A 21,364-nucleotide genomic window follows, 5' to 3' on the forward strand; every position below is an offset into this window, starting at 1 on the left:
AAGCAGTCAAAACAACACATATATATATAAACCTGAAAGCATAAAATGCATCAGGGTTATTTACAGATATCAGGGATGCTTGAATCATACAGCTCTTATTACATGTACAAACAGAATCCACAACAGGGAGCAACTGTTTAGTGATGATTTCCCAATGTCTCAATTATATGTACCAGAGTTGTTAAATAGGCTCTGAGGAGTTCAATTTGTATTTAGAAAAGTATACACTTCACCACTGGGACAGGAATAACATGAATTTTACAGCTGTTAATAGAAGTTTCATTTGGACAATTGGTCAATACAAGGTTTAAGTAAACGCTATTGCTTACAGCTTTAGAAGGTGTGGGCAAATGACATTTACTTTGTAGGCAGCATGAACTATATAAATGGTATAAATTGGTCTTCAAGACCCAACAACTGCAATATACCATTCATCAGTGTACTTAAAATTGTGAACTGGAATTCCAATTACTGAACAAAATCTATTACCAATTTGAGTCACTTGGGTAAAAAACCCTTCTCTGTACCTCTATAGTAGTTAATTCTCTGAAATTATTTTAGAAACAAACTATCAAGAGGAACGAGTCTACTAACACTGAATTTGGCTAAAATAAAGAAAACTGTATCTCCTAATATAATGCTACAAATCTGCAAAGCGATTTAAAAAAAAATTACTACCTATTAAGACACCCTGCTTCAAAGGGTTAACTTCAGCATGCCACCTTTTGAAATGACAGAAGAAAGTCACAGAAATTATTGCACTGTTGTTATCGCATTGGTTTTGAATATAATTATAGCTGGGAAAAGATTTAATCAAGTCCCCATAAGTAGCTTTTAGTTTTATTTTACTTTTTGAGATAACCAAACTTTGGAATTACTAGCTTTTCCTTGAACAGAAATGCTGTTAAACAAGGCACATTTTTATTGCATATAAACTAGCAGTTGCATTGTCTCAGGCTACTAAATATATTCAGCTTGCCACTTTTGTTTTTTTTTTAATACATGAACAATACATTAGATGCCTAGAGACAAACAATATATACTGCTATACAAATGGTTTCATAAAAAAAGATTATAGTGATGTCAACGAATATCTAATTCTTGGATTCTGCCTTTTTGAGATATTCTTTTTGTATTAGCTTTCTGCAATACTTATTTACCAGAATATCTTTTATATGAAGTACTGTCATGGCAGGAACATGGCAAAAAAAATGCTGCTGTAATGCTAGGAAAGATCAGATACAACTTTGACACTAAGTATACGTTTCACTTACATTGAGAAATGGAAGAGAGAAGTAGAACTGTATTTACCTACACTACTTACCCGTGTGAAGGTACCCTCAAAACTGTGAATATCCAGCTGTGGCTTCTGAGCATAAACATAAGCATTGATTGAAAAGAGATCCTGTAAAACAGATTAATGTACTTACTATTATTTAAACTTAAACACAGATTTTGAAGAACTTTTTAGTGGTAAAGACTCTAGTTTATGACCTCCACCTCCCCGTCCCAAGTTAAGTTCATGAAATTTTTACCCAACTAAGAAACATGCTGTTTTTTCAGTACATCTTGCTATAAAGGAACCAGATCCAATACAATATTCTAGAGATGTTGATATTCAAACACTAAAGTATTTCATATTCATAATATGAGTTAGAAATTTTATCTCATCTATTTTCTCTTAACAGCCCCATTTTAATTTATAATACTATAATCTTAAAATATTTTCCATATAGTTGTTCTTTTATAAATAAAGTGAGGATTTGTGTTTTGTTTTTAATGCAACTGGAAACAAAATACATTTCCAGAAGGACAAAGCCAAATGAATACAAGAGGAAAATATGAAATTGATTCAAGTTCTCTTAAACGCTCAAGCACATCTGCAGTCAACCCATAAAAATCTCCATCAGCTTCAAGAAAGCCTGGATAAATCAACAGGATTATTCAAATGCTTAAAGTCAGGGATATGCTAAACTAGTCTGATAAAATTGCGTCTAATATACATGGTACTACTACTCATGACAGCAAACAACCCATGAACATTACTACCCTAAAACTAAGAAGAATAAGAGACTCTTAGATACTACAGTAGCAGGCTCTATAAATAGATGGTGGTATGGTATAATGGGGGGGCGGGGGCGGTGCACGGCAGAAATTTGATGATTGTTAGAGCTTAAGAGCTGTCCCTAGGGGCCCAGGGAGGATCACCTCAAAATTCTGAACCAATTCTTTCATCAGGTAATTGTTCTGAAACATCCACCTCCCACAGAAAAAACACCACAGACTAAGTTGTTAAAAACCTGATACAAAGGGCTTTCATCTCATTGCAAAAGCAAACTTTCAGGCTTTCTAGATGGTCAGAAGCAACAGCAGCTAAGAGACTTCAACATGAGTAGATGACTCATGCATGGATCCACGATCCAGTTTCCACTCTGGAGAGGAGCAGATGCTTGATACCAAATCCCAGTCAATCTAAGAAGCTTAACTTCTGACGAAATGTACCTTCTCACTGTATGTAGCACCTAACCGTTTGGGTTATCTCCATCCTTTATTACTGGATGAATCTTGCAAAAGGCTAATCAGACACAGTCTCTGGGGAGCAGATTATATGGCTGCCATACCATGTTCACACTAGCTAGAATGTGCTATCTTCAAAAGCAGAATTAATTTTACAGCCTCATTCATGGACATACAACCATACCTTGACTGAAATATAGCTATTTTTAAAAGCATGCCTTTATTTTTTGTTCATAATTTTGAATAAAAGAAAAAAGTCTACATTTGAGAATTACATAATTTGAACATTACAAAAATTAACTAAAGGTGCAATTGTCCACCTGTGTTAATGTCTTAAAATCTGACACATTTATATAGTTTTTCTTCAATAAAATGGCTACAGATTTTTGAATATCGTTACTTTTTCACTTTTCAGATCAAAAGGAATGTTTTTTTAAGATCAAATGTATAATAATCAAACATGCTAGACTTTAGTTTAAATATGTGTAGCTCTATAAATAACAAATTTGTATTTCTACTTACATTCCTCAGACAAGAAATCTCTCACTTCAAACCTTGCAAAAACACACGATTTGTATTTATATACTCTTTAAAACATGAATCAAATCTGAACATTACCTCTCACAAATTATCTTTATCTTAAACCATTAGCCATTTATTGTAGTCTTTCACATGAAGTTCATTCATTGCATCCTTGTTCTTCCAATCTACTTTCATCAGGTTCATGAAAAATAATTCCTATGAAACTAATACACACGTGGTGTCCTATATCTTCATCATTCACTTCTTTCCAATCTGTTATCACCTACAATTTAGCTAATCCAGGCTATTACGTGCTTTATTATGCTAAGAAAAATAAAGAGTCTCTCAGTAGTGGATGGCACAGCAGAAAACTAATACCACAAACATACTCATATACACAATAAAAACTGCAAGTGAAATGCGTCAACCAAGAACAACTTGCTTTTCAAAGAATGCCTTAGTGGGAAGCAACATTAGAATAAAAGGAAGCAGAAATATCCACATTTTAAGTATATTGGCATTTGTACAGTAATATTTTTTCCTGGTTACTAATCTGTTTTCTTTCACTGTGATGTTCTCCTTTGTTACATTTTAAATGTATAAATTCCTACCACACTCCTTTGGTGTCTTTTCTAAGTTTTAGTTCTCCTTCTGTATTTCTTATTTAACACCTAAACATTTTAATGTTTTCCTTTTTTTCTTTTTTGAATTTCAACTCTGAAACAAGCTCACTTATCTTTCTGAAAAACTGAGATCTTCACATTCCCTACACATTACTCTGGAATGCCACAAACCAGAACAAGCAGAGTATTCCAAAAGTGTGTATTTTTTCCTAAAACTAAATATCGTAAGTACAACCTATGCTCTGAGAGAAATCTGGCATGGTAGTTCATTGGCATTTTATTCATAAGTAGTAGAAAGAAAAGATATACAAGCATATTACACATACTCAGTAGCCTTCTGAAGTATTTTTTCATTATTAGGGGGAAGAAAAGGGATAAGGACTTTTTTTTTTTTGTAGCCCAGTGCTCTGTACTCCAAATGGACATCATTCTCAGGCCAAAATACAGTAGCTGAAGTTTTATAATACAAGGGAAAGAACAAGAAATCCAAAGTATGACACAGTCATAGAAGACATTACACGTGAACTGAATTCAACAATAAAGGTTACTATAAAAGTACAAAGGTGTTCCTTCACCTAGTGCTGCTTTCCCAGTAGTAGAAGCCGTGCATTTCTCATCTCAGGGTCTTGAAGAAGTACTGATGGTGAATTTAACAAGGAGACATTAAGATTTATACACTACATGTAAATATAACTTCTGCTCACTGTGAGAGCCAACAAGAACCTTATGAAGTTCAACAAGGACAAGTGTAAGATCTTGCACCTGGGAAAACATAATCCAGGAGTGCAGTACAGACTGGGATCCACCTGGCTGGATACAGTCCCCCACAGTCTCCTCCTGGAGATACTGATGTGTTATGGCCTAGACAAGTGGTCTGTGCAGTGGGTGGGGAACTGGCTGACAGGCTGCACCCAAAGGGTGGTGGTAAATAGCTCCTTTTCCAAGTGGCGACCTGTCACAAGTGGGGTCCCCCAGGGATCGATATTGGGCCCAATGTTATTCAACATCTTCATAAGCGATCTGGATAACGGCATCTAGTGTAGCCTGATGAAGTTTGCTGATGACACCAAGTTGAGTGGGGAAGTAGACACTCCAGAAGGGAGAGCTGCTCTGCAGGGAGCTCTGGATAGGCTGGAAGAGTGGGCCAGCAAGAACCTTATGAAGTTCAACAAGGACAAATGTAAGGTCTTGCACCTGGGAAAACATAATCCAGGAGTGCAGCACATACTGGGATCCACCTGGCTGGAGAGCAGCTCTGTCAAAAGGGACCTGGGGGTTCTGGTGGATCCTGGTCGCTCAATATGAGCGAACAGCATGCTGCTGCAGCCAAAAAGGCCAATAGGTTGCTGGGTTGCATCAAAAAGGGCATCACCGGCAGAGACAAGGAAGTCATTATCCCACTGTACTCAGTGCTGGTGAGGCCACACCTGGAGTACTGTGTACAGTTCTGGTCCCCACTATACAAAAAGGATGTGGACAGGCTGGAAGGGTCCAGAGAAGGGCCACCAAGATGATCAAAGGATGGGGAAGCTGCCATATGAAGATAGGCTGGGAGAACTGGGTTTGTTCAGCCTTGAGAGAAGGAGGCTTAGAGGGGGTCTCATCACCGTGTACCAGTACTTAAGGGGTAGCTACAAAGAAGATGGAGACTCCCTTTTTACACGGAGTCACATAGAGAGGACAAGGGGGAATGGACACAAGTTGCTCTTGGAGAGATTCCGACTGGACACCAGAGGGAAATTTTTCGCAGTGAGGACAGTCAACCATTGGAGTAATCTCCCCAGGGAAGTGGTTGACTCAGTCACATTGGACACTTTTAAGATTCAGCTGGACAGGGTGCTGGGCCATCTTGTCTAGACTTTGCTCTTCCTAGAAAGGTTGGGCTAGATGATCCCTGAGGTCCCTTCCAACCTGTGATTCTGTGAAAATTTATCCGGTTAGGTTACATCATTGCTTCCCCCTATTTAAATGCCGGGATAAGGGAAACTACCTTAAACAAAGGATTTAATTATATTTTTAAAAAGACAACTACTTTTTATTAATGATTTATCTAATGAGGGATTTGATCTTTGTGAAATTCAGCTTCAGTAAAGAATTATTTTCATACTACAAGCATTGAACTACTAGTTCACTGAAGCCAAATAGTTCTGCTGTTATGTTCAATGGAAACACTATTCTACATCTAAAATGACGTTGCTTTTAGGAGATGGTGAGGGCAAATGACCTCAGTTATTTTCTTACTCAAAGAAAAAACAAACAAATAAAAACGTGAAGGAAAAAACCACACACACACTTGGGTAGAGGGATCGTAACAGTTCAAGATTAAAGAAACTGTATGAAAGACTTGACTCTCAAGCAATAAAAATTAAGTTATTTTTATAGAACAGTAGATGAGATTTAAAATAAACCTTGATATGCATTTAATTATCTCATGCTTGAAAATTATAATTCAGAAGAATGCATTTTATCTACACTGAAAGTCAGGAAATGACTCGATGATGGTACAATAATGAAAATGTTCTCTTTTGCATCTCAGAATTTAAAAATCACTGTAAAGTTATCAATAACAGAAAAATCTCCTCTATTAGGTCAGGGGCAACATTTGTTCACCTTACTTAAAGATCGCTAAAATACATTCTTAATCATAACATGCAGTTCATTACAAATAAAATTACCTTTGGTTCAATAAAACTAATTAAATGTAAATGGTATTGTTTACTGCTGTATGAATCTTCTGATATAAATCAGCAAGTCACCATTTATTGAAAATTACAGTGACCTCATTGCTGTTAATAAATTTAGTTGATCACAGAGGCTAAAGGAGAATGCCTCAGAGCACGTGTATCACCAGAACTGCCCCACCTGAAATTATGAAACTGCAAGAAACCTTATCTATGTGTTAACAATATTTGCTGCTCAGCTGTCATTAAATGACTTGTTGAAATATTAATTCTCTGATCACATTAACTGGTTTACAAAGACAACAATAATCTCTATTGATCATCCTGGTGGTGTCATCTATTCTTTAAGAAAAGCTCTGAAGGTCTGCAGGCTTGTTTATTCTGGGTGTCAGAGTTGGTAGGGTTACAATGCTGCTCAGTTGACATGACTGGCAGCTCATGCCAATGCAAGATACTCACTGCCTTTACATCCAATAACTAAAGAACTCAAAACAAGTAACAACTATGGAGAGTGTATTCTGTCAGTCACACGATGAAGTTTTTTATAGCCTATTTTATGCTCAATTTGCATGTCTTCTCTTAAATTATTAAAAATACATTTTATTATCTAAATATGAACCGTAAGCCTCAACTTTGAAAACACGCTGCAAGCACATGGAGAAGACACCACAACAGGTGTTGCTTTACATACGGAGAGTCCCTGGAAGCCAGGGAAAGCACTACTGCAGCGAACAACTGCTCCTTCAGGCAAAAGTTAGCTGAAACTATTTGATCTGTTACAGCAAAATGCCAGAACATCAGCCCAGACACAACAAGGGATGCCGGACCCCAGAGGCTGCGCCCCACATCCCCCTGCACACCCTTGTCTGAAGAGGTTCTCCTTGTGAACGGACCCCCTGCAAGTTTACCATAAACATATATAAAGTTAACCTTGAAAATCTAACCCTTTTTTTGTAGCCACCCACCCAAATATGAGTCTTCAATCCAGTTTGAAGGCAGTACTGGATTAAAACACAAGCTTCGTGACTTTGAAATGGGCAGGACTCATAGAACTTTGAGGTCTCCACATAATTCCTTGCAGGCACAGAACATACTGTGCTCTACTCACTTCCTTCACCGTGTCTTTCAACTGGTACAAAATTCACTTTGTGAGTTATCGTAAAACAACCTACAACACAGCTCCTCCCCCGGCCACAGCTGGCCCACAGTAGGTGGCAGGGGCGGGGCATCGTGAGGCAGGGGCGGGGCTCTGCCAACAGCCACCCAGCAGGTGTCAACCACAACATGCAGCACAGCAGGGCAGCACCCCTCCTGCATTCACACCTTACCGCCCTAGGTACACTAAAGCGGGCGTATTAGAAGAATGTTAGTAACATGCTACCTGCAGAAGTGGCAATGTTGTTTCAATAGCATGGCACGGAATGGCTAGAAACCATCAGGTATGAATGGTCTGGTATTTGGGAAGGTCGATTTTCCAAAATTCCGTAAAGCAAAACAGTTTTCATTAATTAATTTATTTTAAAAAGCAAGACATTTAGATAGGTGTTCACTGAAATGTCTTATTTTCACCACATGAGTTATTTTGGGGGCAAATACAATGCACTGCCCTCCTTGTGCAGCACATAATGCAAACAGAATGAAAGGAGGATCACATCCCAGCAGCTTCTTTTAGTAGAGGGAAGGATTGTTGCCCGATTCTCCTAATATTTTGTAGAAGTAGATATGTGACATGAGCACAGCAAACAGCCTAAGATGAGCTGGGAAGCAGTCATTTAAAATTATCTCATTAAAGAACCACGAAGTGTCAATGGTTTGACCAAACCACATGGTATAGACATTGCGAGATTGTTTAGTTTAGTTGATAGGAAGTATTATACCCAGTGTCAGTTACTTCAGGATGACATGTTAGCTTAATGCAGACAAAGTCTTGGCTAGCATAGTTAACCACCAGTAACTGCGTGATGAGAGTAAGAGCAGAGGCGTGTCACCTGCTTGGTGGTTTCCATTTGCTGCTGGTGGCCAGGGAAGTTTTGTTAGGCGTACGTAGCTGCTTGATTAACTGCACGTGATGACACAACTCAGGTTGTCACATACAGCTCAAGAAGGAGGAGAATATAAAAATCTTGCAAGAAGCACAGATCAATTGGACGTTAGTGCTAGGTTAACAGCAGAAAGTGGAAACAACTAAGGAACAAATCGTTACTATATCCTTCAGTTGACTCTTGTATACTGTTTCCAAGACAGATGAATAATTTCTTGGTGACATCTTGCCTTTCCCTCCCCTACATGCCCAAAACAACCACCACCTGAAGCAAACCTTCACTTCTGCAGGAAGTTTAGGCTGCATGTCCTACCATTTAAATATAGACTCCCCAACATTTCTGATTTATTGTCCACTGTAAACAACTACAATACATTTACTTCTTTCAAATCAAATGTAGTTTTAACCATAATTTTATACTATCCCCACAGATGCTTAACAATTTGTCAAGTCTATTGGTAAACTTTTTTTTTTTTTTTAACAAAGAACATAATATAAAAGTTGGAGTACAACAATTCCCTGCTCTGCCAGGTCTATTTCTTCCTAGGAAGGAGGGGAAACTTCAGACATGGATTTGGTTTTTTGGTTTTGTGGTTTGTTTTTTTTTTGTGGTTGTGGTTTTGGTTTTCTTCCTTTTTTTTGTTTGTTTGTTTGTTTTGGGATTTTTGTTTTGTTTTGTTTGTTTTTTTTAAGATAACATGTAGAGAAACCTATACATTGCATTTACTCCAGATTTTGTCAGCCTCAGAGCACCAAAGCTCAGAACACCAAGATTTCCAAGCTCAGAACACTGAAATTATAACGAGCAAACAGAACTCAAAGAGGCAGTGCTCTGCAAGAACAGTTGTATTTGCCAAGTGCAATCAGTGATGCTTCCAAAACAAAATAGAAATAAAAAATAATAGCTAAGTTGGACACAGCTGTAACTATCTAAAAAGCACTATTTAATTAAAAAAATTAAAAATTGAAAATTGACTGATTTTAGTCAAATGCATGTATCTGTCTCAAATGTGGACATGATTTTTTTTTTTAATGAGAAAACAAGAAAGGTCGATGATTAAATGGTAAAAACCTACAGGAGAGGCATTATTGTAAATACTAAATTCAACTGCAATTCACAGAATATTTATTGAAGTCTGTTCTTGCACCAAAACTCCCACCTTGAAGCCTGACTTGGAATCTATGTTTGGCATGACCAATCTTCAGTTCCATCCCTTGTTCCCAATCCTCTAAATTCAAACGTAGCTATTTTTGTCTCCTCCTGTCACATGTGAAGCCAGTAGCCAGAACACTACAAACACAGGAAAAAATCTCTCCCTTTTGCTAATTTCAGTGTGGCAGCAACTCTAATTCTGGAAAAACAATTGTAGAAGTCCTGCTATGACCTGGCAGATAATCTAACACTTTTTCTATTCAGACGGCATATGAACAGTCCTCTTAAGCTACTTTTGCCTTTATTAAAAACACCTAAAGGATTTAGTATCAAAACACCAGATATTCTGTACAGGTAAACTTCCACAAGCTTGTAACTTGAGTGTGTTTTTAGAGGAAGTCTCTTAATACCAAGCCAACTCTCTTGTAAAAAATAGCGAGCTTCCCTAGTACAAGGGACACAATTTAGCTTCTCGTTAAGAGCCATTCACACAATTCTATGTACATTCTTGTAGATGCGTCTATTTTGAATGTATACATATACACACGTGTCATCTTCACAATTTTAATAGTTACCTGTGACATGACGTATATGCACTGATAAAATACACACATTCAGGCAGCTCTTAGAGAGCCCTCCTTGCAAGAACTTGCACGTTGCACCTTGCCAGACTAGAAAGCATCTTGACGACAAAAAGCACTTTACCTTCCAAGAGCAGACCGCTGTTTCCCAAGCTTACAAGTTAGGGACTAAAGCAACAGTTCCTGAGGCAAGAATGACTTGCACTTGCAGTATAACATTTGGTTGAAAACACTACAACTCTGCTAAGTTTCTGCAGAGTATGGATCTCAGTGGGGACCACAATGAGAACCGCTAAGCTGAAAGACAAAAATCCAGTTCTGCCTCAGTTTCTTTTCAATGTAAAACCAAGAATATTTTCATAACCAACTTCTCATTCAGCATTCAGCAGAATACCTGAATCCTATTTACTGCAAAAACTAAGACTGTGGTAACAGGTATCTTCCATTACTTACAATAATTGTAACAGTCTTTTAGATAAGAGATACATACGCATACATGGGAGATATCTTAAAAGCAAACAGATAAAACGCTTACCCCCAAAGCTGGCAATCTTTGTGTGCAACTGACAGCAACCTTCAGTTTCCAGTCTGTTTCTCCATCAAGCTGGTCAGTTCGAATGAAACATGAACCTTGAAGTTATAAAGAGACATCAAACTATTTTTTTGATCTCAAAAATTCAGTTTGCGTTAAAAAAATTAAAGAGTGAAAATAAAGCATTTTACATCAATTTTTAAATAAATGGGCTACATATAAAAGGATTCATATTTTGGAATGCCTGTGTGCATTCTTCCAGAAATGCTTCAGATATCACACAATAGCACAATTTTTCTGATAAAATTAACAATATGCCTGTTTATAAATGGGGACCAGGGGCGGGAATCCTATTTTACAGGTTTCTTAATAGTTTCTAAACAGGTGTCGAAATGTGATCAGCAGAAGACACAACTCCACTGGCTGAAGTTGAAACAGGTTTGATTTTTTTTTTCTTTTTAGAATTGTATCACTTGTACAATTCCAACACAAGAGAATAATGAAATGACGCCTGTGATTTTTGTCTCTTTGCTGATATGACATCACAAACTTCCACGGCTCATAGTCTCCTGGCTTCTCTGAAAAAAATATTTAAAAATAAACCTGTAACATGGACACCATTCAAAACAATATGGGTCCCAATGTATTATACTTAGAAGAAATTATTCTGGATCACATGTAATTGTCAAGGATCCAAGGCTAAAGAAGCCTGTCAACACATGCACAGTACTCTAAGATATGAGGGAAGCTCAAGATACCGACTGATAAATGCTGAAGAGAATCAGTATGCTTTGCAGACAGAAGACTAGCATTCAACAAACAGAAAATTGAGGCCAGTGCAGAGCCCCCCCCCCCCCCAATAACTAGTCTGATGGATATCATTGTCTGGAGTATTACATAGGTTACTAACGTAAGATGCAAAGAAGACTGCACACAAACATTGCAAATCTATTAAAAAACATATACGATTAGCTACAATTTCCATCTAATTTGAAGCCTTTGAAAAAGGTCATAAATTTTTAGCAATACTCTTCACAATTGCTACACTAAAGAAACCTTAAATATTTCTGAAGTAATAATTACAACTTCCACTATGCTACAGCCTAACAACTGTATATGCTATTGTTACGCTCTTGTGCTATTGTGCTCTGGGTGTGAAATAAAAATAGATTTTTCTAGTTATCTGTAATTTTCAAACAATGTGTATAGACATACATACATATATAGCCATAATTCCTTCTGTATTTCAACCAATCCAGTGAAAAATAACAAAATAGTTTCATCACTAGAAGTGATACAGTAGCAACTAAACTGAAGGAAACACTGGCAAAGGAGTTTATGCAGGTTTGAGTCTTATACAAGATGACAATGTGCTAGAAGTTTTGAATCTAACAGGCAATACATCAAGAAAGGGTACCTGCCAGTGAACACAAAATTAAAAGAGAGATTCTTTTATAGGACATGTGGACTCTGATGTAAGTAAAACCTAAGAGAACCCAACCCAATGTTTTATTCATCAAGGCCTGTAAATCAAGCAGTTCAATGAGCTAACGGTCTGAAAGGACATGCTTGAGAGAGAAGCCACCTGAAATTATATCTGACTGGAAGGTAGCATTTTTGCACAACAGTCCTCAAAGAAGCTTACAAGACTTCATGTAACAGCTGCATTTATATTAAGTGCATAGTAAGTAAACAAATCTTTAAATGTTAATATAAACAGTTCTCAGGACACATTATCACAACTAAATTTCTCCCAAAGCTCAGAGCTGCAAACTGCAAAGCTGTATCTAAAGTTCTTGAAAAGCTGATTTTAAATTCTTGACAGGATTCTTTATGGATTTTCTTCTAAAATAAAATACTACAAAGCACTTTTTGAAGAGTCCAGTGACATATATTGCATTATAATTAAGGGTGAGGTACCTAGGAACACCTAGAAATAACACTGTTTCACCGCAGTTTCTATCCATAGCATAGATGAGCCTGCCTTCTATCATACTTTTCCTGTACAAGACATTTCATGGTTCTCTTTACCCTTCCTGTCAATGGTTGCTCTCTTCCATCAATTTCATTTAGAATTATACTATAGATCAATGCAGTTCAAGACCAGTGTGGCTCCTGTGAATGGTTGACTGCACATATATTCATTTAATAGAGCTCACACTATGACATGTATTGGCCAGCTGCATTTCCTCTCCACTTCAGCAGTTAATTTCATCAATAACTTATCTCATAGCCTGTTTCCCTTTTATCCAGCAAAAGGACTGCTTTCTGCAAAGTCAGCTTTCAATAGTGATCACAACAGCAAAACTAAAACAATACAATCCTCTTCTCAACCTCAAATACTGCAGCAGATTTGAGTAAGTAATTTTAATTATACTATGAGATACCGGTTTTAAACCTGGCTTAACTACACTATAAACATGGGAGATTAAACATCTAATTAGAGACAATGTATAAAAACAACTCTTTGCCCCTACCAAGTCCTTGGACCTGTAAAAAACTAAATATTCCCCACTGTGTATTGTGTGGAAGTCACATGTACTTTACCTTTGGAAAGTATTTGAGTCAGCAGTACATAAAACTTCTAAAAATCAGTGTCTTCTGAAAAAATAGCTATTGTAACTGCTCCATTTTGAAATGCTTGGAAGCCCTGACCCCTCCCCACCCAATCACAAAATTAGAAAAAAAAAAACACAAAAAACCCCACAACCAACAAAAAAGGTAGCAAAAATTGTGTTACATACTTTAACAGAACACTTTAGGTCGGTGTCAAAAATCTCTTACATTTCTAACCTGAGTATGACTTTCCAGGGAAAAAACATCTACACAAACATCAGGAATTGCTATTCCCCCTGAATACAGTGATAACTCTTGAAGCTGACAACTAATGTAGAGCACACAAACAATCTTTTTTTTTTTTTTTTTTTTTTGTAAGTTCTGTGCTGCTTAAAGGAAAAGTCTTGAAGGTTAGTGGTTGGACTCAATGATCTTAAGGGTCTTTCCCAACCTTAACAATTCTGTGATTCTATGATTTACCAATCAAGGCATAGCTGTCTACAAAAAAGAGAATGAAATTCCACACTGAACGTAAGAAATTTTCTTAAGGCTACATATAAAGAAGAGTGAACAAAATTAAACTTTTTTACTTTACGCAGTGAGGCCACTCAGATGCTCATTTCCTGTGGGAGACCTCATCACAGTATACAGCTTCCTCACAAGGGGAGGAGGAGGGGCAGGCGCTGATCTCTTCTCTCTGGTGACCAAAGACAGGACCCGAGGGAACGGCAGGAAGATGTGCCAGGGGAGGTTTAGGTTGGGTATTAGGAAAAGGTTCTTCCCCCAGAGGGTGCTGGAGCACTGGAACAGGCTCCCCAGGGAGGCAGTCACAGCACCAAGCCTGCTGATATTCAAGCAGCACTTGGACAATGCCCTCAGAGACATGGTGTGAATTTTGGGGTTGTCCTGTGTGGGGACAGGAGTTGGACTTGATGATCCTTGTGGGTGCCTTCCAACTCAGGGCATTCCATGATTCTATGATTCCCATAATAATACAGTCATTCAATGATTAGTGGACAAAGTTGAACACTGAACATCTGACTTATTTATGTCTTCATAGTGAAAATTTTGGAATGATCTGAATTAGAATTTATGGGTTAAGTAAATCACACACAAGCACATTTAAACTGATTTACAAGTATGCAATATTCATTTAATCTCCTCAGCTGAAGACAGGCATAAGTCAAGATAGACCATGTCCATGCAAGGTGCTGCCCAAGTGCAACTAAAGTGGTTTTTAAAACCATTTCAGTTGAAAACTGTGAAACTTTTACGCTTAGGGAGGTCCTAGGACTACAACCCCATTTTTCGCGTTTCAGCAAAAGCTCAACTCTTTGAGACCTATCCAGAATTTACCCTAAGATTGCTTTTCTGTGGAAAAGCAGCACCTGCAATACAAAGGATTAAAACCTTTTTTAAGAACCTGAAATAACCATGTAACTTTAAAATATAAGGATTAATTGCTAATTATTAACAGACTTCTTGTTTATGGTTACTTGAGATACCACAGATATAGATATTTTTAAAGCTATTTCCTGTGTTAATAGAATATTGAAGAAAAATAATATTTATTTCAGTAGCTTTTATGGTGTTTTGAAATAGAGATACAAAAGCTCATCTATGAAGGCACTAATCTGGGGCCATGTTACACCTGGCCTAAATTTGTCAAAGATACTCTGCTCAATACAGAGTAAGCAGGAAGAATCCTGCCTACCTCTAGAAATCCTGAAGAAAAGGCCCTGAACAAAAATTTTCAAACTAAATACAGGTTGTGCGTGGAAAATGCTGGTCATATTTTAGCCTTAAACTTTAAAAAAAAGTGAGAAAAAAAAGAGAGAGAAACCCCCCCAAACCAGAAAGGGAAGTTTCTTAATGAAGTCAAAACCAATTATATCGTAAGCTTTCTCTCAATTAATACTATGCATCATTATCAGATAGCTAAATCTGTTATTTTTATACTACCAAACTCGCTATTCGTATTTTATGAATTGATTCTGTTATATGTAGGTATCTTTAATTTCCTGAAATTATAGTAATGGACATAAACTTGTGCTACCACCAAGCACTTTAATTAATACTCAGAAGTATGTATATTAAAATAAAATTACAGTCTTTAATACAGGCTTCTGCAAACAAGCTATTGCTTGGGATGTTACCTATTTTCTTGAATGCATTCTAGCTTACAGGGTTTTTAAAATAAATCACTCAGAAGAGAAAAATTGTTGTGGATTAATTATTTATTCCTGGTTTGTTTCATTTGGAAATGTTGCTGTTTCTGATAAGCTGAAAGATTAATAATTTCTCCTTAAAACAATTAGCTTGTTTTCAAGCCTGTTTATTTCAAGCCTGTATTCAGCCTGTTTACCAAGTAGTTTCTAAAGACAGTGTAATTAACACAAGAACACCGAAATAGCAGTACTGACAGATTAAGAACAATCTATTTTGCAAAAGGAAAATAATTTAAATTCTTCTATATAAAATTGCATCACCTGATTTTCATGGAAGGCTATAATGAAGAAACAAACAACAAAAAAAACAGTCATTCAAATGATCTGAATTACATCAAGATTTATTATTTGCTATAATTGTGGAAAGAAAATCTCAACTACCCTAGGTAACTTGGTTTAGTTTGTTGCAGAAACAACACTGAGCACCATTTGTAGCATCTCCTGTGTATTACACACATTCCTGTGTATCGCACACATTGTTCTTTCAGAGATGTTTTTGGCAAAGGCACTTCAGCAGGGGACTGCAACAGAACTTTTCTTAGCAGTGTCCTAAAATAATCAGACAGAAGCAGCATATCCTACCAGTCATACAAGCATGGCCTTACGTTCTTTGTTAGGCAAGAATACTCTTGAATAACCCAAGACTGGATAACTGAATCCAAGTACCTCAAAATGCATGCATCAACCCGTGGAAATTCCCTGCAAATCACATTCTGAAAACGGCAAGGAAAAATTTATGTAGAGTGACATAATGAAAAGACAGAGCTTGCTCCCTGATCATGAAGTCCACTGGATTTGTTTTTACAAAGAGAATGTGGGAAAGTACGCTAATACTTAAAGCACTTGCTTTCCAGCACTGGCCAGGTTTCTTGACTAACAGCAACATGAGATATTAAGTTGGTTTTCTTGCCGTAAGAAACTAAACTATCCCACTTGCCCTGTATCCAGAACTTCGTTTTAATTTCCCCTCTCCCAGTTCCCAGCCTGGAATAAGGATCTGAGAAAGAAGCTCCAAGTCATGAGATGAGAGAGAAGAGAGAGGATTCTGAATTCAAGGGAAAAAAACCTAAGGAATGTCTTACTCTGACTAGCATTAAAAAAATTACAAAGTGAATGACACAACATTATAAAAATACTTCCACACATCTGACCGTCACTTTCTTTGTGACCGTCTTGCTTTGAACAATCCCTTACAGCAGATCTTGTCTTTAACTACACCTACTTAATCAGCATTTTACAAGTGAAATTATTTTTTAAAAAATATTTCTATTTTTAAATTTCACAAGTACATTCAAATCCCTTCCAAAAAGCCTTAGCAGTCAACCCACACACGGTATTTGTTACAAACATCACTATACACAGTAGAGTACATAAGAAGCCAATCAACAACACAGAAGTTCTGAAAACCGTATTTAACTTTCTTTTGGAGTACATTAAAGTTAACAGATTTCTGCTTGCAAAATTTTTTGCCAAATACCAGCAAGCTTAAAAAAAAGAGACTTGCCAGTAAGCACTAAAGAGAACTTATATGTATAATTCAAGTATGCCATAGCACATTTTTTAATGTTATACTGTGCTGAAGATGCATCAGAGGGAAGCAACTATAATTAGTCATATATAGCAGATGTGCAGCAATATGCATATTTTACAAACATATTAAAGATGAAGCACCCCAGTCTTGAAAAAGTATTGTTTTGTCTGCATAAATGCAGGGTTGAATTCCACACTCCATTACAGATATATTATCAAAAAAACAACCATAGTGTGTACTTAAATTAGTCTAAAAAACCCCGTAAAATTAAAATTATATTTACTTTCTATAATACGTAACTGATAAGAATTCATGTCAGTTATTCTTAAACAGACATAATGCCAAACCACCTCTACAGGTCTGGGTTCTCAGTCAAATCTAAATAAATGAAATTATGTCTGCCTTCTCTCTTAAGAGCTGTATCCAATGAATTTTTTACAAATGAGAACAACAGCTACAACTAATGCCTTTCAAGTCTCAGCAAAACTGAATTATTAAATCTGTCTGCCTATATCCTATTACAGCCTACTTATGAATACTTGATTTTATTTTGTATAATTGACAACAGTTGTCAGGAAAGGAAGGTTTTAACGGCAATCAAATTAAGATCAACTGGTATAAGTGTCACAGTGAAGAGCCTGCATCAAGTGTTGATGATTTAATTGATGGGTCACTGGGAAGCATGGCACACGAAACTGTGGTGTCATAAAAAGCTATATATTGTCTGGTAATATTACCAGCCTTCCTGCTTTAAGTCAAAAGCATTGAAAGAGATGGGTTACTAGAATATACCCAACAAAAGAAAAATGGTCTTTGACTTCACGCACCTAACACCAGATCATTTACGAGCAACTTAATTTTTAAATCATTTATATTACTTAAGTGAATATGTGCATGAAAATTTTAAACTGATGACAAGATGAATAGCAGCACCAAGATGACATGTTGGAGTACAGAGTTTCATTTACCACTGTAACAAGAAGCTTTCAATTATGATAGCTTCCAAGGAGGAAAAAACCCAAGACACCTGAAACATCCCAAACATTTAAGCTACAACGCTTAGGATAGGATAGGATGCAATTAAAAAATGTAGTGACATTTATACCAGACTGATTAAATTAGTTTTAAATCATTAATTTCTCTTAAGACCATGAAAGAACTGTGTGTACTTGGGATATTTGATCTGAATTAAGAAACCGATGAAGCAATTGATTAATTGGAATTTAAGCCATCAGTCACTGGATCCATCAACAGATTCATTTACATTCTAAACAATCAGCTGATGGTCTTATAGGATACCATGTATTAATACACAGTCAATATGATACCCCCAAACTCATCACAGTTCCTTATTGACAAGCACACAGATGCTTTTAATCCAAGCTTGATCACACTGCATCTTTTTTGAATTGCTATATTGATTCAGTACGCTTTAGGAATTTTTATTTTTCTTAAAAACATTATGGAAGTCTCTTTTATATAGCAAAAAAAATATTCTAAGTTTAAAAAATACCTACATTTATATTCACATTCTCAAATTTTACCTTACTGATTTATATTATTTTGAGATACATAGAAGGATACTCAGCAGCATTAATTTATCTTTTCCATTTAATAGGATTTGATGCACCACTTTGCTCCATTGTTCTTCTGATGTATACTAGTAATCTGTTTTTGGAGAATCCCAGTGATACACAAAAACGATTATGTGAATTATTTACATCTTCAGTTTAATGACTAAATCAAAATGCTTAGAACACTGAAAAGTTCTCACTTTTCAGATCAAAAAAAAAAAGGAGAAAGAGGCCAGAAAACCACTTTACAATGGTATGAAAATCAGTACTGTACTTGGCAGATGTCAGCTTCACTGTTACAGTTTATACAGTGACTAGGATATTTTTCACTGACATTATTCCCTGTTTATGCATTTGCTTAGCCTGCTATTCTAGTTGCTTTTACAATTTAGAACCGGAATAACCTGTGGTGATTTGCCCCATGAATGATCCAAACACATCCCCTGATTAAAATCCAAGAATCTTGAGAATATTTTCAGTCTTGCTCATTCATTTGTAAACCAATTTTGCTCACATCTTTAACATATTAGTCATATTTACTACATACGTTAGTATTAGAAGCATGTTTCTCAACGAGCAGTACATGGTACATCTTCCTTCAAATGAATCAAGGATGAAAATATTTTCCAGAAGAAGCAATTGTAACACAGTAGGAAAAAACCCTACCTAGTGTAACATACTACAGCAAGCTAATTTCACTGAGGTTACAGACTGCTCATACAAAATGTGCTGCACATCTGGACAGATAAAAGGGATGAAACTGAACTTTTTGCAACCAGAGGTTACAGTCTTTTAAGACAGAAGTTGTTCCACTGCAAGCCATTTTAAGGCCCCACTAAAACGGGAAAATTGCCTAAATTCCATAAACACAGTCTACTTTGATATCTTCTTATTTGAATCATTTTTCTGGTATGAGTTCAGCTGGCATTTTCCATTTATCTGTCCTTAACACATAGCACTCATTTGTCTCTCAGGAAAACATTCTGGTTTACAGTTTGGATGTTGATTCTTATTTAAAATGTAATGTGAGAATTATTCTAAGTGCAAGTACTGCATGTTTGCTTAAAGATTCAGTAGGATCCTTCTTAGAGTCAGATATGCCATAGTTATATTATATGGGACAATCATTAAATTGCTGCCTATCCTAACAGAAGTGGAATCAGGAATTAGCACTTTTTAACTAGTTTGCCTTCATTTTGGGCTTAAATTTCAGTAGAAAAATCAAAATCAATCTTCTGATCCTAATGCAAAGCACACAATAACATTGATGCCACAGGTAAAGGCTCAAAACATTAAAAATATTTTAAGAATATTTACTTGACAGACAGAGGAAGGCTGTGTAAAGCTACATGAACACCTGCAATCAGAACTGCAACTGAAGCAGTTAAATGTCTGCGCTAAATTTCATTTACCCTTCATAGGTACCAAGGGCAACGACAGTGTGGCAACATGGGCCATAGCACTTGTATGGACAACCGAGTGCCCTCCTCAGCTGCCAACTCCTTTCAAGGCAGGTTGCTCTATGTTAGGTTTTCTACCACTGGAAGGAGAGCTGCTAGAGTAAGGTAGTGCAGGTTACACAAGATTCCGTTCCGACTCCAGTCAGCCCCACGTGAAAGTCAGAATCAGATTAACATTTGCAAGCCTTCCTTTCCTTATGAATACATTAAGATTGAATTGAGGATCATTTCTACATTTTTAGTGAGAGAACTTTAAAACTTCTGCAAGATCACTCCTCATTAAACCTAATAATCAGAACTTTATAGGCTATACAGAAATTCCTTTTTCATAGTAAAGATGAAGACCACCAAGAGACATCTTCCAATCATTTCAAAGAATCATCAAGTTAATGTTAACAGCTTGCCTAGTAAAGCCTTCAGGTAAGAGAAGAACCCTACCCAGCCACCCCCAATTAAACAATCTAACAGAAGAAAAAGGTGACAGTATCTTTAAAAAACTATTATGCGTGGCATCAATCTTATGAACAGGTACTTTACAGGAAACATATTATAAACTGCTTCTACGCAATGAATTCTTGAACCTAACTTCTGCAAGAGTAATTTCTTTGTCTTTTATCTTCAAAACCTTCAACAACATATCCATAGTCTATCAATTATAAATGTACGTATAGCTTGTTTGCCCGACTTGCCCTGCCTCTGAGATCTGCTTTGATGATTCTCACTGTCAGCTTTTGAATTGTTTGAGATTTCAAGATGTTCAGACTGCTACTCCAGCCAAGCCGCAAAATGCCCTGAAATTTGGGGGAAATGCATTATCACCGGTGAGTGGGAAGAGGCAAATTTATGCCTAACACAATACACAGCCTCCTTACAGATCAACTTTTTCAACTCTTACTAGTCTTTTTTTTTTTTAATATGAGAAATAAATAGTAAATATTTCTTCGTTACTGCTTATTTTGCTGAAAATCTAGTGAAACACATGCATTGTGCTAGTCACCCAAGTATGCAAAGAAAATAAAAGACTTACAAAATGATATACACGATTATGTCTTCTAACATTTCATTGTATAATTTTACATCAATAATATAGAGTAATACTATTAGGAGTCCTCCTCCTTCCACCTCATAACACTCATAGTATCCGACTATATCTTAAACGAGTAGCTGATCACCTAGAATCACTATTACTCCGTAGCTTAAAGTAGATACCAAAACATTTCAAGCCCGAGTTAAATCAAATGTTAAAAACAGAATAGGAACTGAAGTATAGAAACAGATTAAAGTCGTTTGGACAGATGTTGGCAGCTACTCATGCCCTGAAGATAAACTTTTATCTGGCCGTATGTGCAAAACTTAACTCTAGTC

At 36.5% G+C, this 21,364-nt stretch overlaps 1 protein-coding gene across 3 annotated transcripts in view; it reads right to left on the reverse strand.

Annotated features, from left to right (window-relative positions):
• ATP9B (ATPase phospholipid transporting 9B (putative)) overlaps positions 1–21,364 on the reverse strand; it is a 176,513-nt gene that overhangs the window by 89,529 nt on the left and 65,620 nt on the right. For all 3 annotated transcript variants that reach the window (XM_075083873.1, XM_075083875.1, XM_075083874.1), the window contains 2 exons: positions 10,654–10,748; positions 1,325–1,405 (listed from right to left, as the gene is read on the reverse strand). In XM_075083873.1, coding sequence (XP_074939974.1) covers positions 1,325–1,405; positions 10,654–10,748 — 176 coding nt within the window. The remainder of the gene's footprint in view (positions 1–1,324; positions 1,406–10,653; positions 10,749–21,364) is intronic.

This window comes from Phalacrocorax aristotelis, chromosome 2 (assembly GCF_949628215.1).
Source record: "Phalacrocorax aristotelis chromosome 2, bGulAri2.1, whole genome shotgun sequence".
NCBI lineage: Eukaryota > Metazoa > Chordata > Aves > Suliformes > Phalacrocoracidae > Phalacrocorax > Phalacrocorax aristotelis.